At 37.3% G+C, this 20,148-nt stretch overlaps 1 protein-coding gene across 2 annotated transcripts in view; it reads right to left on the bottom strand.

Moving 5' to 3' along the window:
- TEX10 (testis expressed 10) overlaps positions 1 to 13,772 on the bottom strand; it is a 41,370-nt gene extending 27,598 nt beyond the window's left edge. The window contains exons 1-6 of one of the 2 annotated variants that reach the window (XM_039855813.1): positions 13,579 to 13,772; positions 10,044 to 10,232; positions 8,320 to 8,559; positions 7,847 to 8,031; positions 7,238 to 7,481; positions 3,084 to 3,196 (exon numbers count right to left, since the gene is read on the bottom strand). In XM_039855813.1, coding sequence (XP_039711747.1) covers positions 3,084 to 3,196; positions 7,238 to 7,481; positions 7,847 to 8,031; positions 8,320 to 8,559; positions 10,044 to 10,223 — 962 coding nt within the window. In that variant the 5' untranslated portion in view covers positions 10,224 to 10,232; positions 13,579 to 13,772. Of the gene's footprint in view, positions 1 to 3,083; positions 3,197 to 7,237; positions 7,482 to 7,846; positions 8,560 to 10,043; positions 10,233 to 13,578 lie in introns of both variants that reach the window. The other variant, XM_039855811.1, reaches the window with a different exon arrangement.
- Positions 13,773 to 20,148: the final 6,376 nt, after the last annotated feature.

The raw sequence follows: 20,148 nt of genomic DNA, 5'->3' as shown, positions 1-20,148 counted from the left end.
CAGAGTTTCATTTGGGAAGATGAAAAACTTCTGGAGATGGATGGTAGTAACAGTTGCACAAACAATGTACTGAATGCCACTAAACTTCATGTTTAAAAATAGTTAAAATGGTAAATTCTATGTTATGTATATTTTGCCATAATAAAATAATATCCTTTGTAATTCTGTAATTCAACATAATATGAAAAATCTAGACATCAGGTCAAGAATTAACTGGGGGTGCATGAATAAGTGTGAAGACCACTGGCCTAGACCATTGTTGACTCCCCTAATTTAACTTAAGTTGCCCTACACAGGCTAACTGCTAAGTATTCATTTCCTTATTAAGTACAAAAGCAGCCTGTAGTCCCTAAAAATGAATCACAGGGGAATCTTAAAAAGAATAAGTTATACTGCAAATTCATTTTTGCTAAAAATTCCACAATTTCCCTATCTCAGCCTCTGCATTAACTCTTTTTTCACCTTTTATATTTTGTCACAAATCACTCTATCAGGGCAGCTTTCCCTAGGACTCTACTTCCCCCGTAAAAATATCAGGACTGGCTCCTTATTACAAACTCTTATATTATCCTAAACTCTTCCTTCATTAACTTTATCACAGTTGGTCACTGATTAAAGAATCACAGACGTAAGTATGTCTCCCTCATTAAACTGTATGCACAAGAATTGGTACTCCATCTCCTTTACCACTAAATGCTCAGCATGTAACAGTAAGTGCCTTGCAAATACTAAGTCCAATAAATTTATTGAATAATGATGGTATGCCCATATACTCTTTGATAATTTTCTTATATTTAATGGCCTACTAAACTCCAAACATCCTACTCTCATTTAGATGAAAATTATATATGGAAGCTCTTACTAAAAAAACAAAACACAAAAAACAAACCCACAAAATTCTATTCAAGAGTTAAAAGACTTCTGAAACATAACCATGGACCTGATTAAAAACTTCTGCTCTAATAAGAACATCGTATGTGGGAGGGAAAAAACCTAACATCTTGCTCAAGAAAATATCTCCCTATTTGATTCTCTGTCCTCTCCAACTCGATACTCCTTAATCTTTCTAAAACATAGTTTTGATGCAACCAAAAGTCTTCAATGACAAAAGGATCAAAGCTGAAAGATAAATGAATTCGAGACAAGAAATTACTATCAGCATCAAGGCTAGTGAATAGCAGAAACCAGATTTGACCCAGATCTGTCCCCATGCTCTCCCTCACCTAATCCTATAGCTTTCCTGTAGGCCATCTCCTCTAGGTGGTATAATCTCTCATCTCTTGTTCCATTTCTGCCTGCTAAAATCATATTCATGTCCAATTACTCTTCAATATAGCTTATCTGTTTATCCTAATATGATCTGTCTCTTCCTATGAATTCCCAGAGTACTTCTTATATATGGACACTTGTATACTGCCTTATGTTACATATGTAAATTCACTTTTCCTCCTGCCAGTTTTTGAGCTATTGTTTCTCAGCTTCAAATCCACCTTTCTATACTCTGCTTTGTGATCCTGGCGCTAGGACTCTGTGAGCCACATCTTTTCTCCTTTGCAGATGGGTTCTTCTTAGGCTCTGCCAATAAAACGGTAACAGAAAAAAACTGAAAAGCGATAGGAGGAAGGGATGCTCTCCTTTCTGTTTGCTTCCTAGTCCTGTTTTTGCTTCCTTTTGCTGCCAGTGCAACCCAACAACTCTTCTTCAGGCCAGCAGCAGTTAAGTCTAGCAGCCACAGTTGATTAGAATTGGAAATTTTTCTGACAGAGAATGGATATCAGCATCATGCCCTTAATAAACACCAGCACCACCTAGCCAGAACCTCCTTTGCAGAGTTCTGGACTCCAGCCCCAAAGGGCCCCTCTTCTGATCTCAAAGACATTAGCCCAGCTGACTACCAATCCCTTCCCAGCGGTCTGAGTTTTGGCTCCACAGTCTTTCCTCCGAACTTCTTCCCCTGTTCTCTGTTCTCCCAGTCCTTGACATAGCAGTCGCTTCCTGCAGTTGCTACCTCCACAGTACCTTACTGTTCTCTTGTCTGTTCAGTTTGTTAATATCTAGTTGGCAATTTTTATATCACATTCTGTTACAATCACTGTGTGGTTTCTGCCTCCTGACTGGACAATGACACTCCTTCTACCAATTTTATGACTTTTACCAATTTTACTGATTTTATGAAATTGCTTAGGAGAACAAGTAGTATACCTTAAGACACATCTGATTACCCCTATCATGAGATTTTGTAAGCAACCAAAATAAATATTTGGTGAATGAATAAAAAGCTCATCTTCCCGCAAATCTGCCTTATCACTTCTGAGCATACCCTTTGAACCCTGCTCAAACAGCCTCACTGATTCTCCAGGTAGTTTCTTCCCACTGGTAAATTTAAGAACCTTTGACAGACTTTAAGATCCCTTCAAGTGTTTGCTCATTTGGGGGAACTGCACTTTTAGTGTTCTAGCTTGTACCTGCTTATCAAGTTTTATTAGATAACTTGTTTTTTAATTATCTGCTCACTTGAGGTAAACATTTTAAATAGTTTCTAGGCTTACATTTTTTTAAAACTCCACCTTCTAATCCATATCCCTTTCTGTTTATTTTTGTAAAGAAAACTATTTTTTCTCCAATTACCACTCTTCCTTCAGGATATCTGACTGATAACATACTAATACTGATATTAGTTTCATTCCCAGCTTCCTCATATATCAGAGAACTTGATGACCTTTAGACACTCTCCTGGTTAGAGATAGTTATACAGTGCCTCTACCAAATAAACCACCCACTTCAGCAAATTTTATTAAAATCACATTTCTATAATTTGATATTTGATGCTCATTTATCACAAAACATTCACTTTACGGGTTTCAAAAAATAAAAAAAATAAAAAAATAAAAAAACTGGGGGGAAAAATTCCCAAGGCTTAAAGTGACTTGTTCAATATCAATCAAACCACTCCTACTTTTATTTTTATTTCGCAAAATATAAACACCTCACAGTGAAGAAAGTTCTGGTTTAAGGCTAATTATTTTCTGATAACTTCAAGTTAAACTTTTTTAAGACTGTACAATGGCAAAGAATTACAATACCTTTTATTTGTCTCTTTCCTTCTATGTTTGGTTATTTCTTTTAAGGAATATGGAAAATGACTCATAAAATGATGTCTGAAATCAATAAGATAATTCTTTCGAAGCCACGACTCCTATTAAAATAAGCAAAGATTAGAAAACCTACTAGAAAAAAATTTAAATAACCATTAAAACTTTAAGCAGAAAAAAAAACTTTAAGCAGAAATTTGACAATTTGTTGATATTCAACTATAAATGTACCATTATAATACACCTGCTATGACATAACATGTAAATAAATTTTGAAATCAGAATAAACTGTTAGGACATCCAATTTTCACCCACAGATCTTTTTGGTACTTAGTAACTACTTGCATTTTATCTGTTTAAGAGAAGAAAAAGAGAGAGCATAAAGATTTAAGAAAATCCTGAACTTGAACCACTAGTGCAATATTTACAAAATATACAAGAAAGTCTTCTACTTAGTGTTCTTTTTATACCATAACTCTATTCCCCAGCAATTCCATAATCTCTCATTAAAGGTATTCAACACTTTCATAAAGCAATGAACTCCTCTAAAATTCTTTAGCAGTATTTGTGAATGTATCATTCTCTTCTGCTTGAAATAGTCTAATTCCAGATTACAACACTCTTATTTCCTGCAATCCAGAGGACCAACCATTCCATTTTTCCAGGGACTGGGGTTTCTTGAGATGTGGGACTCGAAGGTGTGAAAAGTTAGTCACAGTACAACTCCTTTGTATCCTCTACTGGATTCTTCTTTTTCCTGGCCTATACATGTAGTCTCAACCTCTCTCGGACTTCTAAAAGGCATCTTAAATTTAACATGAATAAACTGAACTGTCATTTGGATCATAACACAGGCCTCATCCTTGCTCCTCTTTCCTGCACTATGCACACCAGCAGTCCTGCTGGCTTTACCAGAATCCAGCTGCTTTTCATCACTTCAAATACTAGCTACCATTCTACTCCAAAACATCTTTATCTCTTACCTAGATTACTGCAATAGCCTCCTAACTGGTATCTCTGCTTTTCCTTTTACTTCGCAGAAGTCAATTCTCTACAAAGCAGCCAGTGATCTTTTAAAACATAAATCTAGCTTCAAAATAATACAAGAAGGGAGAAAGAGAATAGGTGTGTAGGTAGAACAGGAATGGTCATCCATGGGATGATTTGGGCTCCACAAATTTGCTAGAACTGGATGGTGAGCACATTTGAGTTCATTAGTGTTCTGTGAATTCAAAATATTAAATAAACATAATTCAGATCATGCCACTCCTGTGCTCAAAACTCTCCAAAGTCTTTTCACCACAAGATAAGGAATTAAAATCCAAACTCCTTACCATGGACCACAGGGTCCCACATGAGCTGGCCACTCTCACTTTTTCGCCCTCATCTTCTACTATTCTCCCAGTACTTTACTTGCACAGGCCTTCCTGCTATTCCTCAAATTAGTTAAACTTGTTCTCAATTAAGTGCCTTTTACTTCCTGTTCCCCATACCTAAAAGGTTCTTCCCACAGGTCTTCACAAGACTTGCTCCTTCATTCAGTGGAATTCAAATATCATGAAAGCATTTCCTGACCACTTATTTTAAATAGCTCCCGCTCACTGTTTCACATATTCTCTCTATACTCTGCTTTATTTTCATCTTTCTTCCTAGTATAGACATTACACCTATGTTCATCATATGTCAACCCCACCAGATTATAAGTTCTATGAAGACAAGCACCTTGTCAGTCATGCTTATCACTGTATTTCCAGAGCCTAGACCAGAACCTGGCACACTGCAGAGCAGTGCTGAACAGGCCTTTCTTTAACGATAGAATTGTTCTATACCTATGTTGTCCAACATAGTAGCCACTAGCCACATGGAGCTACTGAACACTTACTATGTGGCTAGTGTGGCTGAGGAATTGAATTTTAATTAATTTAAATAGCCATATTTATAGATGCTCAAAAATCTTTGATAAATGATTGTACTTGACTGTTCTTCACAAATTCTAATCCTTATGGGAAAAAGACAACAGCAGTGAGACATATAAACAAAAAAAGTTGCAAGCATTAAAGACAAAGCTAAGACACAGCAAAATTTCTATAATGTATAATTATCATACTGACCCTGAAGCTATTAGTACAGGAGCCCAACTGAAGGTAAAGGACAGAGGGGAAGTAACAGTGGGAACAGTAACAAAAAATAAACTAAAATGAATTTTAACATCACCTATATAAGATACATATTTATACTTTGTCTCTAAAATAATAAATCTTATCCAGTTATTGTTATAGTTCAACATAATAATTTGCCAAGGTGAATCAGAGAATTTTACCAGTGGAATTTTACCAGAATTTTATCAGCTTTTAAATACCATTCCTATTTAAGTTAATCCCCATAACTTTATTTCAATTTTAGACAGTATTCCAATTTAGTATTCTACACAGCCTTCAACAGTCTATGCAAAACAGTCTTCTGAACTTAGTATCCTATGTTAATGAACTGCTAATAAATATGGTCATGTTATAATAGCATAGGATAATTCTAAAGCATAAATACCCATAAAATTAGGCAGTGTTTAGATCCTTTGACAGTGTTATCTGAATAATAGATGATCCAAAACTAGCACAATTAATAAATTTGCATTTGGTTCTACCTAATATTATTACTAAAGCAGTAATAAAAATTAATCAGTGACTATATATAACCAAACACCAAAATGCTTGGAGTTTTTATATCCCATCTTTCTAAAACTGAAGGAAAGACTAGGTGCATGTTGAGTATCATTACTTTTCATTTCTATCTTAGTCTTTCAGATGAAAACAGATTCAAGATTGCAAATAATATATACTTTTCTAAGAAACTGTATGCATTATTATTGTCACTAGCCTACATCACAGATTAACTGCCATAAAGGACAAGATTTGCTTTTGTAAAATCATCTACTATACCCCCAACCATGTTTGATTTCTTGCCAATGTCTACAATGAACCATAAGACAGGCTCGAAACTATAATCAAAATGCCATTCTATTTGAAAAAGCAATTCATCAAACATCCCTACAGACGATAAGTAATTGGTTAATAGAATAAGCTCTTAAAAGAAACACACACCTTAGTACAGTTACATAATGCTTATCAAGATTATCAAGTACTATTTTCATTTATCCCTAGTTTTCTTTTATGTAGCATACTGACTGATTGTAAAGTTCAGCTTGAAATAAAAAGAATTAAAACCAAAAAACTGCCTTGTCAGTTTTATATACATGTAGGCAACCTCAAGGTTTCACACCTGTCTAGTCAAAAGTCCTTGAAGAAATTCTTCTATAAACCAGATGTTTCAAGCTTTAAAGTACTGTTCCTGCAGCTGCCCTTTTTAACGTACTACCAAATTAATTTAGCACCAATTAAACTTACGGCTTGTTCTTCCTAACTTGCGCTATGTAACAAAACACTTAGAGAAAGCTGCCAGCAATTCTCCCCAAATGGGAGGTTGAATTTACTCATCAAGAAACATGTCTTTACTCTCAGCTTTCTAGAAAGAAACTGCTATGACTTGGAATTCACTTAGGTTAATTTCACTCACACCATACCTACAACCATAGCTTACCTACAGAAAAGGTAACTTTTAGAATGTTTTCTGACCTTACATCCTTTATCAAAACAAAAAAGCATACACTAAGCAAGTCTGTGTGTAGCTTCTCTAAAACACAGTAGTTTAAAAACAACTCAGGGTTGGCTATGAGATCTTCAGTTTGATTCATTTCTGCTAAACTTGGCAGTATGGCACAAACTGGAAGAGACTACTTAATAAACAACTTTTTTAATCCTAAAAGAGGCCTCCAGAAACTAGAATGTTCCTATATAATCAATCTACCATAAACAATAAATTATAACCCTACTGTGAATTATATCTAAAACAAGTGAAATCAAGTATATTAAGTTATGCATTTAACTTAAATTTTAAAAAATATTCAGATAATAATCTCATAAAACTATTTTAATTTGCTATTTGGGGCAAAAAAAAGAAACAAGTTTATAGTTAAACCCTGGGAAAGTTTTGGAAAATGCATAACCAATTAACAGTAATATGCTGATATCTAATCTGTCCATTTATGATAAAGGCATTACTAAGAAAATAAAGATTGCATTAGTTCTTACCAATTTATGGGTTTCATCATGTTGCTTAGAGAGTTTCCACAGAAGGGAAATAATATTAAGAACTTGCTGCATAACTTGCAGTGGTTCTCGTTCTATACCATTTCCAACAGAGGCAGCTAATTGCGGAGGCACAGCTTCAATCCAGCACTCGATTAGCAATGGAATTATTATCTCAATGAATCCTTTCAAGTTTTCAGTAGATGACAGGCCCTCATCCACACTGCCTAATCCTCCAAACAGGTACCTAATAAGAAGAGTGAAAATGAAAACAAATTTAATGATTAAAAATCATCACTCCTTAAATCTTAAAGTATGAGTAAAATGAAGCACCATGAATTGATAATTACATTAATCAAGACTAGTAAGAAAAATAGAATTCTAAGATGACAAAGCCAAGAGACTATTAAGTTTTACTTCTCATTAGGCTTTGCTAGAAATGAATTAATATTTTCAAATGACTTCTCTCATCAGTAAATAAAATCAAATCATGAGTAACTATATGAAACATGAAAGACAACTGCGTGTCTTCCCATCATTAGTCATCAATGGTCAGCAGTTATAATTCAATATAAGAAAACTGAGTGTGGACATAACTGAAATCCTTCTTACCGTAGCCTGAACTGTGAACTGACATTTGGCTGTGAACCCCCATTTTCATAAACCTGGATGTGTTGCTGGTCGTTGGCATGTTCCTTCCAGTTGATAAAAATGGACTTGCTAGTGGCATGGTTATTTTCTTTTTGTTCCTGAAGTCCTTCACTTTCTCTCAACCTACTGGATCCATCTGCCAAGGCCTGAAGGAATTTACTTAGTCTCACTAAGACTTTCAGCCTCCACTGCTGAGAAGTGAGTCTCCGATTAGGATTTACAGAAAGTATCCAGGACTGGGATCTGTCTCTATTTACCAGTCCTTTGGACAGCTGCTGATGAGAAATAAGTTCTACAAAATTCTTAAGCAATATACTGCTACGGCCAGTAATTAGATCTGGGTACTGTTCCAGCAGAATGTCCAAAACTTTTAAAGAGTCCTCCTGAATTCCTTCAGTAATGTGAGTCATGGCACTAGAGAGATGGGCACTTACCAAAGGAAAAAATGGAGAAATTTGTTCAGCTCGTATTTGGGGGGCCAGGAATTGAAGAAGTTGAACTGCTGCTAATCGTACATTAGCATCTTTATCTGTAAACACAGCAGTCACTTCACTTAATATGTTTGAAAGGTGTGCATCAATTATAAGAGGGTACTGAGACAAAAGGTCTTTAAGTCCAAGAAGAGCACTTTGTTTAACCCCAGCATTGTAGTGATGCATCTGTGATAGCAAATCCTATAAATAAAAATAAAAATACAGGTTTAAGGTATATACATGCAAAGATATACACACACACATATTATATCATTTTCAAATAAGCATGCTAAAACTATGTCATTTAAGTGACGCTCCTTGGGGAAACTGCTTCCATGAGTATTTCTAAATGTTACTCAGCTTTTATTAAAATCGGAAACATTGTTTTATCTTTAAAATAGTTTTAGCTTAAGAAAAATATTCATAATTTTTGGTTAGAATTTTCTCTTTTTGAAAATAACCTGCATGCAGGTTTAGGCACTTAGACACAGTATCATTTAAAGTGACAATAATCATCATCGCTATTTAAAGAACTACTATATACCAAATATGTGGTAGGTACATTCGTATACCCTTAATTTCACAGGCCCTTTCTGCCTTTTTTAAATGGTTTTTCAGGATGTGTAAGTATTTTTTCAGAGTATTACATTTGACAATTTTACTTGTGGAATAATTTACACAATCTGAAAAAAAAACATGACTTCAAACACCTTTTTGATATTATTTAACCTCTGCAGCTTAAAGGCAAAATTAGAAAATGTATATACTCACAGACTTGTTCACTAATATCCACAACAGCATTATTTATAAGATTCAAAAAGTAGGAACAACCAAATGTCCATCAACTGATGAATAATAAAGTGTGACATAACCATGCACTAGAATACTATCTGACAACACAAAGAAATGTAATACTGCTCTGATACATGTTATAACATGGATGAACATTAAAAACATGCTAAGTCAAAGACTGGTAAAAAAAGACCAGATATTATATGATTCCATTTATATAAAATGTCCAAAAGAAGCAAATCTAAACAAATAGAAAATATATTAATGGCTGCCTAGGGGGAAAGAATAGGGACTGACTTCTAATAGGCATAGGATTTCTTTCTCAAATGATAAAAATGTTCTAAAATTGGATTATGGCGATAGTAGCTTAACTATAAATATTTCAAAAACCACTACGTTATACACTGTAAATGGATGAATTTTATTATGTATAAATTCCATTTTAATAAAGCTGTTAAATTTTTAAGCGAAACTACTAATTAAACATCAACTTCATACATTTACTATGAACCTATAATAAACTATGTGCTATTAAGGGTTCAAAAATGAGTAAGACAGGATCTTATCTCAATGAACCACAAAACAGCAAGAAAATTGAAAGAGCAACAACTTGACACATTAAACACATCAAAAAGTTAAATGCATGATATTTCCAGATGATATAGTAAATCACCAAATAAGTATACGAGAGAGAAATCATGTGGATTTAGCCGAGCAAGTCTTTCTGAAGGTGAGAAAGCTGCAGTAGCAACATCAGATTTAGGTAACAAATGAACTTCAAACTTCAAGACCTATCGATAACTCAGAGTTAAAACAACTTTTCAAAAAAACACTAACATTCTAGATGACTTCAAAAAAAATCTAATTTTATCAAAATAATATTTATGATTTACCTTTATGTTAAGTTTTCTATTGTTTGTTGGAAGTGTTCCATCCTCTTTAAGTTGCTCAGGCAGATGTATAGTCTTTGTTTTAAAGTTTGTAACAGTAGCATTTTCTAACTTGGGCTTCTTTTTACCAACTTTTAGTTTTACTTTTTGAAAATCATCTTGGCGTTTTCTTTTTTTGGTCATTCTTGAGTGCTGAATGAAAAGAATTAATTTTTAAAAATGGATAAGGACAAGGATAAATTATAAAATTTCAAAGAAGGTATTTTTCACACTTACTTACTCTAACATGTATTTCAAATATGGAGAATCAAGGCCAATGGTGACTATACCAAAGGACTAAAATATTAAGTGAAAAATACCTTTACAAAGTTCCAAAAAAAAGCAGATTATAAAGCAGAGTAATTAACAGGAAGGCTTGCCAATGATTTGTCAAGGTTTCTGAGCCATGGAACCTGTTGTCAAGCAATGTACTATTGGAAACGTTTTGAAATTTTTTTGAGGGTAGGACTGAGAGGGTGGGCTGGAAAGCAGCATAGAGTTGCTAGAGATATACAGTATATACCGTGTATCTACTGGGAAGCTCCTGGCCCCTAAAAGCCCCCGAAGAACTTCTAGCAAAACAAAGTTTGAAAACGAATGTTATTTAATGCAGCCTGTAACAGCTAGGAAAAGTTTCATGAAACTAAGCTGGGTGCTTGAAAAATAGTTAAGATTCAGATATGCTGCAAGCAGAGTTAATGAGCATTTCATGAACCAGGAAAACGGTATAGATCAAGAGTAGGGGATAAGCTTGGTATAAGCAAAAATGAAGATACCAGCCTTTTGAACGGCAGCAAAAGTTCAGATTAGACAAACAGAAAAGAGTTTCCACAAAAACAAACAAAAAACAAGATAAAAAGGCAGTATAAAAGGAAGCAGTAATAAAGTGTAACAAAAGGATAAGGAACAAGACCAGCTAGGACACTATTATAACAACCCGGGCATAACTATGTCATCTTGCACTACATCCAAATCTTCCCACTTAAACACACAATCTTTGATCTATGTTTCCTACCCATTCCCAGGTCACTTCTTAAGTTCTTTTTATTTCTACCTTAGATTGTTCAATAGTTTCTCACTGGTATTCTTGTCTCTACTGTCTACTCTTGTCCATTTTCTAGAGAATCACCAGAGAGCTATTTCCAAACACAGATCTGACCAGGTTCAGGAGCTTTTCAGGTGCTCCCTTACAGTAAACTTCTTAGCTAGACATATCAGGTCCTTCCCAACTTCCTCTCCAGCTTTATCTTCCTACAAGCTAACCTCTATCTAAAAAACAGTACAAGTTAACCTCAAACTAAAAAACAGCCTCCTATACCTGGAACCAGCTCAGCTCTTCTCGAAGCCTTTTCCTTTTCCAAATAATGAATTCTACCTTCCACTGTACACCCACTAGAGTAGGTTAAGTATCTGTGGAATAAATAAAACTTCTCTTGGTCTATCATAATTATCCTATGTCCAGCTATTCTTTCAAAAGTCATAACGCTACACAAAAAAATTGAGTAAAATGAAGGTTTGCCTTATTGTGAATAATAGCTGATGCAAGCTCGGGCAGCTCAAGTTCCAGAAATCCAGAAGCCAATCACCTATGACATATTCAAATTCACACGATTGCAAGGTTTTACCAAATTAGAGCCCTATAGGTAGGATTTGGCTACATAGGTTAAGAACAGATTCTAGAGCCAGACTAATTACTCTACAACTTTCTAGCTATAGTTTAACCACTGTACTTCGTTTTTATCTACAAAATAGGGATAACTTATTATTTGTAAAAATACTCAGAACTGCTTGGCACATTGATAAATGTACAATCTATGAGCACAAACACGTATATTTTATTAAAATCTCAGAACTAATGCATGCCGAGCACAACATTAGATGCATTATGTATATCAATATTAAATTCCCTCAAAACCATGTGAGGACGGTGAACTAAATCCATTTTAAAGACGTGGCTCAAAAAGATGTCAGTCCTTTATTAAGGAGTTGATGAGGGATTCATACACAAAACAGAGCTCTGCAAAACCAGCTCTATGTTATACATTAAAATGGAATTAAGATGAAGATTGGAAAACTGAGTGGCAGAATGGCTTACCTTATTTCATTTATCCCAGTCCCAAGTTTTCATCCCACCCACATTTCTAGTATTCTAGTCTAAAAGCAACATCCTTTAAAAAGAAGGCCCTGATACTCACCTGGCCTCTGAACACAAAAATGGTTTTACTTAATTAAGCAAGCACTCTTGGTGAGCTTTCCCTACAATTTTATTACTAGCATACCAGAAAGAAAAATAAATCAGAAAAACCTAATGAATTAACCCTCCACCCTGCAGTCCTCTGTACTACCTTTGGCCGCTAATTACCTGATGGGTGTCCAACACACGGTCAAGCTTATGCCATATTATCATCCATCACTCGGTATTTGTCATAATGTTTTCTCTCCGTTAGGAAAATTAAGAGGGCTTATCGCCCTTTAGCTTTTTTTTTTTTTAAAGCTGGTAATATTATTTTTATGGTACACAGAGAATATTTTTATACTAGGAACTCTTAAAGTTCTATTAGCAAATTGTTATTTTCACTTAAATAAAAATTTTCATAGCACATCAAATCAAATCCAACTAAGCCACATTCACATTAGCCGGTATTGAAAAGAAGGTAAGCACTCCAGCCTCAGAGGCTGAACTCTCACATCTCTGGACCTACACAGATGAGCCCCAAAAGTTTTAAAACTGAACTCGATATTCCAACTCGGGGTCTTCTAATTTCAAGACATCTTGGAGCATATGGATTCTGATCGAACCAAATTGCAGCTAATTTGTTTGCCACCTCATTACCCTAATTTCCAAATTTTTCCCTTCAAAAAAAAAAAATCAAGGAGAAAACACACTGCACTCAGCCTTTGAAAATTTCTTCTCCAACCCCTTTTACGCTCGAGTTCCTTTAAACTCTACTGAAAGGGCCAATCGGGGAAACCAGACTTCTCTAAAGCAAATGTCCCAGACAGGGGCGACTCGATAGAACCTGTGGTCCAGTTCTGCTCAACACAGAGCGCTTAACCCTCCACACCTGGATGGCGAGAGGGCCGACCAGGAAACGACTGCTCATCCCCACCCCATCTTTAGTTCCGCATCCCAGAAGTGAAGACCCGTGGGTTTTTAAAAACTATCGTTTCTTCTACTCTCGCGGACCTCAGTCAGGACCACTGTTTGGAGAACCGGGGCCCAATCAACACGCACCGGCCTGAAAGTCTCTAAGACCTGAAACCGCTCGAACCCGCCCAGTCATTTAACGCGCTTCAAAAGCCCGCGAGCGCCCGCCTCCGCACTGCCCCGCTCCGCACCCAGGCCCTGCTCCTCTGCGGCGCGGTAGCCCGACCCCCGGGGGACGCATAACAACTCCGGCCCGCCCTGCACGCCTGGGCCGCGGACAGGGGGGCGACGGCCCTGCGCACTGTCCCGCGCCCCGGGAGGGCCTGGCCCCGACGGGCGGCGGCTGCTCACCTGAGGGCCTCGCGGGGACCGGAGCGCAGAGGCAGAGAGGAAGAGCGTCCGAGCAGAAGCCCAGGGAGCGACAGCGTGCCCCGCCGGCCACAGCCTCTCGCTCCCGCAGCGTGTTTTCAAATCGCCTCGTCCTCACGCGGCCGCGTCTCCTTCCGCTGCCCGGAAATCAGGGCCCCTCCTCCGCGGCCCTGCGCTCACGTGACCCGGGCCCGCAGCCGCGCGCAGCCGGGGAGGAGGGGCTCCGGGCGCGGTAGGCCCCGCCCCTGGGAGGAGGGGGCCTTAGCCGGAAACCCCTGTCACTTGGGAACGCGAGGAAGGACTGCACAGGACCCTAGGACGGGCCCGAGGGTAAAGCTAGGTCCTAGGTCCAGCCCGAAATTCTCAGGCCTGTGTGGTCCTCACGTCTTGGTTACCGCTGGTTGACTGCATGCCTTTTCTCCCTATGCTAGACCACTGTTCTTCAGACCTAAAGGCACATTCAAAGAAGAATATTAAGTTGAATTGAATTGAGAGACCATAGAATTCCTGAGAACATTAAACCTGGATAGAGCAATTAAGAATTAATTAACAGTGGGCAAAATACACCTAGTAGCTGGAGTCTTAGTTGAGGATTTTCCCTAATACTTCAGTTTCTCAGCACTAATATTCCTACTACTGAAATTAAGGGGGCTCGGGGTTATTAAGAGAGGGATTAAAATGCCTGGAAAGGTGATGAGAAAGCAAGGAGAATGGGTCTTTGAAGATAGAATTGCCAAACTGGCAGGTGGCATGGAGGAAAGAGTGCCAGGCATGAATTTTAGACCTTGATTCAATTTATCTCTATAGCTTTCTAGATATGACTCAATAAAGCCAACGACTGTATCGGCCTCAGTGTACTGGGTAGGCATTCAGAGCAGTGATGTCTGTGGTACCTGGGAGACGCAAGCACTGCAACTAAAACTATGCCTATTCTTTGATCAGAGATAAAAAGGCAGGCCAAGATGCCCATCTCTCCCTTCCCTGGCAACACAGCCATACAACCACAATCTGCTTGAATTCACATAAATATTTAGGAGTCATCAGCATTAGATAGTATTAAAAATTATGAGACGGGATCAGAAGATGAGAGGTTTCTTGCCCTCCAGACATGTGCCCTGAACTCCAGACTCATATCTAACAGCTTATTCAAAATATCCCTTGGATATCACTATACCTATCAAGGTAAGCATGTCCAAAATGGAACTCTGGATTTCCCCCTGAAATCCCCCCTCTGGAATTCTCTCTTCCTCCAGCTTCTTCATCTCAAATAGCAACTCCATCCTTCCAATCACTCAGGCCAAAATGTTTGGGGTTTTGGCCTGGCTTCTTTTGTATCTCATATTTAATCCATCAGGAGATTCTATTGACCCTACGTTCAACACATCCTGACTTCCACCACTTAACACCGCTTTTCTGGCTGCTATCATGATCCAGGCCATCTCATGACTGCTGTAAAGAGCCTCTGGACAGGTGTCCCTGCTTCCACCATCGCATTCTAGTGTGTTCTCCCTTCAGTCTAATACCAGCAGAGCAGCTGAGTGATTATTTAAAAATCTAGGTCAGGTCAAGTCACTCTTTGGCTCAAAACCTCTCAATAGCTCCTCATTTCATTTGCAGTAAAAGCAAGAGTCTTTATGATGGCCTCAAGGTCTACCATGTTCCCCTGCGTACTCCTCCTATCACTCTCTCCTTTTTCACTCTGCTCCAGCCACCCTTGCTTCTTTGCCTTTGGTGAAGTGGGCCTAGGAATGATATAGCTCACAGAAAGGCTGGTGACCTGGCTAAAGGAAGCAGCCTGTCTTTAGCAATAGCCAACTGTTACCATAAAGTCTCATTTTCAAGAAAAAATAAAAATAAAAACAAATCCAGAAATGTTTATAAGAAATCTGATCTTAAAAATTGGTAAGCAAGTACATTTTGTGTCCTACTTTAAAACACTGTGTGGGCCAAACAATATTTTTAAGAAGGATGAAAAGTACATACATAAAGATAGGCTTTTTCCAACTCTAAGATATAAATTCAATAATTATAAAGATTGTCCGCTTAACTGAGCCAGAATAGATCTCTGATAATAAGTATATAACTAATCAAGGTCTTTGACCCATGCCTGAAAAGCACGTACAATGAACATGCTTTCTAGAATGTGTAGGATATCCCATCTCCAAAATCTGGCCACACAAACCACTATATTACTTTCCTCTTCTGAGGTACTAGGGGTTAAGACATCAACATACCTTTTTGGAGGAACACAATTCAACCCATAATGGCCACCAAGATCTGTGTCTGGAAATGCCTATATTTCATCACCTGAACATCCTCTCTTTTCTGTCTATGCTCAGAAGCATCACAAGATTCTAGGTTGAGTAACTTACTACCACACTGTCTACCTAACCTTTGCAGCTTCTGTTTTTATACTGGAATTCCAGTTAATATTTGATTTGGAAATTGAGTACCACTGCTAAAAAGATTGAAACCTGTTAATCGAATAAACTTGATTTTATGATGTCAAGGCAAATAATAAAAGCATAAACGTATTAAACCGACTCTTATCTTATATTTCCAAAGACTCTTTGAAGAAAAGGATAAAATGAGTTCAAATTTGGTACTATAACAAGGGACAAAATTCAAATCACACGCTCTCAGAATTTATTGATATGATATATGCAAATTACTTGGCACAATGCCTCGAACACCATTAAGCCCTCAAAAAATGACAATTGATATCACTATCGATGATGTATCATTGGGCCCTCTCTGTACAAAATGAAACTTTTAGTCAGATTTCTTAGATAAAGTAACAGGAAACCAATTCTGCTTTTAAAGAAAAGAAATTTATTTAGAGAATATTGAGTAACATGGATGGTCAGGAAGGCTGCCCATTCAGGTTTGGAAAACAACAGGAAGAAGAGAGACCAGCCAAGAGGCAGGAGTACAACCATTGTTACACCACAACATCCATCCAAGACATAAAAATTGGAAACGAGGAAGTAAAATGATTTTCATCTGCAAATATGATTGTATACCTGAAAAAATAGCAACTGAAAAGCTACTACATACAATAAGAGAATTCAGAAAGGGTAAGGCAATATGAAATTAACATTTTGAAATCAATAGACTACACATACACAGACAATAATCAGTTAGACAATACACTTGAGAAGGAGGCCCCATTTACAATAGCAATCAGAACATAAAATTCCTAACACCGAATTAAAAGTTGGATTAGGGTACTCAACATCATTCTCCCTAAATTTATTGGTAAATTGAATGAGATCTGAATAAATATGTCAACAGGGTTTTCTTTCCTAGACCTACACAAGCTATTTAAAATTTGTATATGAATAATTAAACAAGCAAGAATAGCCAATAATCTTTTGAAAAAGAAAAGGAATGGGGGGTAGTCCTATTAGATATGAAAATATATTATAAAACTTCAATAATTTAAAATATGGTTTTGGCATATGAATAGACAGACCAATAGTAATTTGTGCCATTACCTCAACTCACAAAGTATAGAAATAAAACCAAAGAAACATAAGAGTTTAGTGTATTACAAAGACAACATCTCATCAACGGTAAAAGATAAATGGTTTGCACAAATAGGGAGCCATTTGGAAAAAAATAAAGTTAGGTCCATACTTCACGTTACATTAAAAGACATAAGTTTAAAAAACAAATCCAGCAAAAAATGGCATACATGGTAGAGGCTCTGTTCATCCCTCTGGCAACCAAATCAAAGTTGTGACGGAAACAAGGAGCAGCAGCAAGGAAAAATTGCCTGGGATCTGGATGAACAAGCTATACAACTAGGGAGAAATCCAAGAAATCACCCTGCAATGGCCAAAGGTAGGACAGGACGAGAACACAGGGCTGCCCAGTCTCCAGCAGCTGAGTGAGACAGAGGCTGTGGCAGCAGCAGCAACAGAAGTCTCTTAAAGGGGCCGTGTCCGCGAGTGGATTTTTGCTGTGACAGACCTCCTCGCTCTGAGCACCAGTGCCAATCTGGCTGCGCGCAGGGGCACCAAGGATTTACAGAGAGACATTGTTGGAGTGAGGCCCCAAGCAAGACTTGCTCTGTGCAGAAGTGCCAGCAGTATCTATTGTTCCCTGTTGAGCCCTTCCCCCTCCCAGTGGGCAGACATAGTGCCACCATAGCCCAGACATCATCGAACTGGATAAGAGAGGTCACTCAGCCCAGAAGATTCCCTGAAACCCCACCTCCCCCAACTCGCAACCCCACCCAAGCCACATCCAGGCGTGTCCTTGCTTAGTCAGGTTCCCCTCGCTGAGTAGCACCTAGACTCACACTGGAGGCAGCTGGCCTTGGTTTCTGGTGTGGCCTTTTGAGGCAACAACAAGCACAGCATCTGTAGATTGCTTGCTGAATCTTAACAGGTAGCTCCAGAGGGACAGAGGCTTGGGCTAAATTTGGCCTTCAGCAGAACTCCTCTCAGGACTGTGCCACTGGACACCTACTTCACAAATACACACTAATAAGACCGGGAGACTAAGGAACTTTGCTTAGTACATAGAAACAGACACAAAAAGGCAGCCAAAATGGGAAGACAAAGAAGCAGAAACCATATGAGAGAACAGAACAGAGATCCAAATATAACGGAGTCAAGTAATCTAATAGCTGCAGAGTTCAAAACACTGGTTATAAAGATGCTCAAAGAACTTTTGGTTAAATTCAGTGAGAACTTCAACAAGGAGATAAAAAACATAAAAATGGAAAAAGGAAATTATAAAAGGGAACCAGGCTGAAATGAAGAGCACATTACCTGAGATGAGAAGTATATTAAATGGAATAAACAAAGGAATAAACAGAGTGAATAAAGATGAGGATCAAATGCCCTATCTAGAGAACAGGAAAGCCAAGGACATGCAAACAGAATGGCAAGAGATAAGATGCCAAGACTATAAATAAAATTTAAGGAGCATATAGGACACTATTAAGGGTCCCAATATCCGTCTGATTGGCATAACTGAAGAAAATCAAGATGTTGAACAGCTGTTTGAAGAAATAACGATGGAAAACTTCTCTAACCTGGTGAAGGAAATGGACATTAAAACCCCAGGAAGCTCAGAGAATTCTAAAAATCAGGGATCCAAAGAGGCCCACACCAAGACACATCATAATTAAAATGCCAAAGGTTAAATACAAAGAAAGGTTAAATACAAGGAGAAAAACAGATAGTTTTTCTAAAAACGTATATGGGAACACCCATAAGACTGGCAGCTGATTTCTCAAAAGAAACTATGCAGGGCTTGGCAAAAATATATTTAACAGGACGAAGACCCAGGATCTGCGACCAAGAATAATTTATCCAGCAAAGCTATCATTTAGAGTCGAAGGACAGATAAAGAGCTTCTCAGACAAAAATAAGCTAAAAAAATTTATCACCACCAAGCCAATATTGGAGGAATGTTGGAGGGACTTCTTTAAGAAGAAAAAACATGTATCAAAAACAGGAATAAAGAATGGTAACAACTACATTCCTATCAATAAGTACCTTAAATAGAAAAGAATTAAGTGCTCCAACCAAAAGATAGAATGGCTGAAAGGATACAAAAACAAAACCTCTACATATGATAAGGAAGGGAATGGAAAAAGATATTGCTTTAATGGACCTGGAAGGTATTTAAGTCAGACAGAGAAAGATAAATACTCTATGATTTCATTTATATGCTGAATCTAAGGAATACAAAGAGGAAACTAATCAAAAACAGACTCATAAATATGATAGACAATTTAGTGACGGACAGAGGGAAGGGGTTTGGGGGGTTGGGAGAATGGGGTGAAGGGTTAAAGAAGTACAAATAAGTAGCTGATGGATGGTTACAAGGATGGGGAGCACAGCATAGGGAATGCAATTAGCATAAACACGGCTCGGTGGAGGGTCAGGGGAGGGAGGGAGCAACTAGGGGGATCATTTTATGAACTATATAGCTGTCTAACCAACGTACTGTATACTTGAAACTAATTAAAATAAATTAAGAAAGAGAATCCATAAATATCTTAGAAAACAAAATGAATGAGTTATTTTATGACTTTGGAGTTCTACTAAAACTTAAAATTTAAATGCCAGGAAAAAAAGAGTTTTAAAAATTTGATTACAGTCTTTTCCCAAAACTTTTAGAAATCTTCTACATGGTCAAAATAAATAAATAAATAAATGAGAGAGCGAGAGCGAGAGAGAGAGAGAGAGAGAGAGAGAGAGAAAGAGAGAGAAGTAAAGTCAAAAGATAAGACAAACTTGGAAAAAGATTATTTTCAACTCATCACAGGTAAAGGATTAATTTTGCTAGTATATAAAGAACTAGAAACTAAGAAAAAAGATCAAGTACTGATAGAAAAATATTTATTTCCGGACTGTTTACAGAAAAATATAAATCATTCTTACACAAAAGATATTCAACCTGAGTCATATAAAGAGAAATGCAAATTAAAAGTAAGATATGTATAGACAGAAATTTACTTTTTAAAATATTACATCATAAATTTTAGAACAATAAATTACACACAAAGCTAGCATTAATTCTTGAGAACAA

The sequence above is a fragment of the Pteropus medius genome, unplaced genomic scaffold (assembly GCF_902729225.1).
Source record: "Pteropus medius unplaced genomic scaffold, Ma_sr-lr_union100, whole genome shotgun sequence".
Lineage (NCBI taxonomy): Eukaryota > Metazoa > Chordata > Mammalia > Chiroptera > Pteropodidae > Pteropus > Pteropus medius.
The sequence above is the reverse complement of the archived record's forward strand: the minus strand, read 5'-3'. Positions and strand labels throughout refer to the sequence as shown.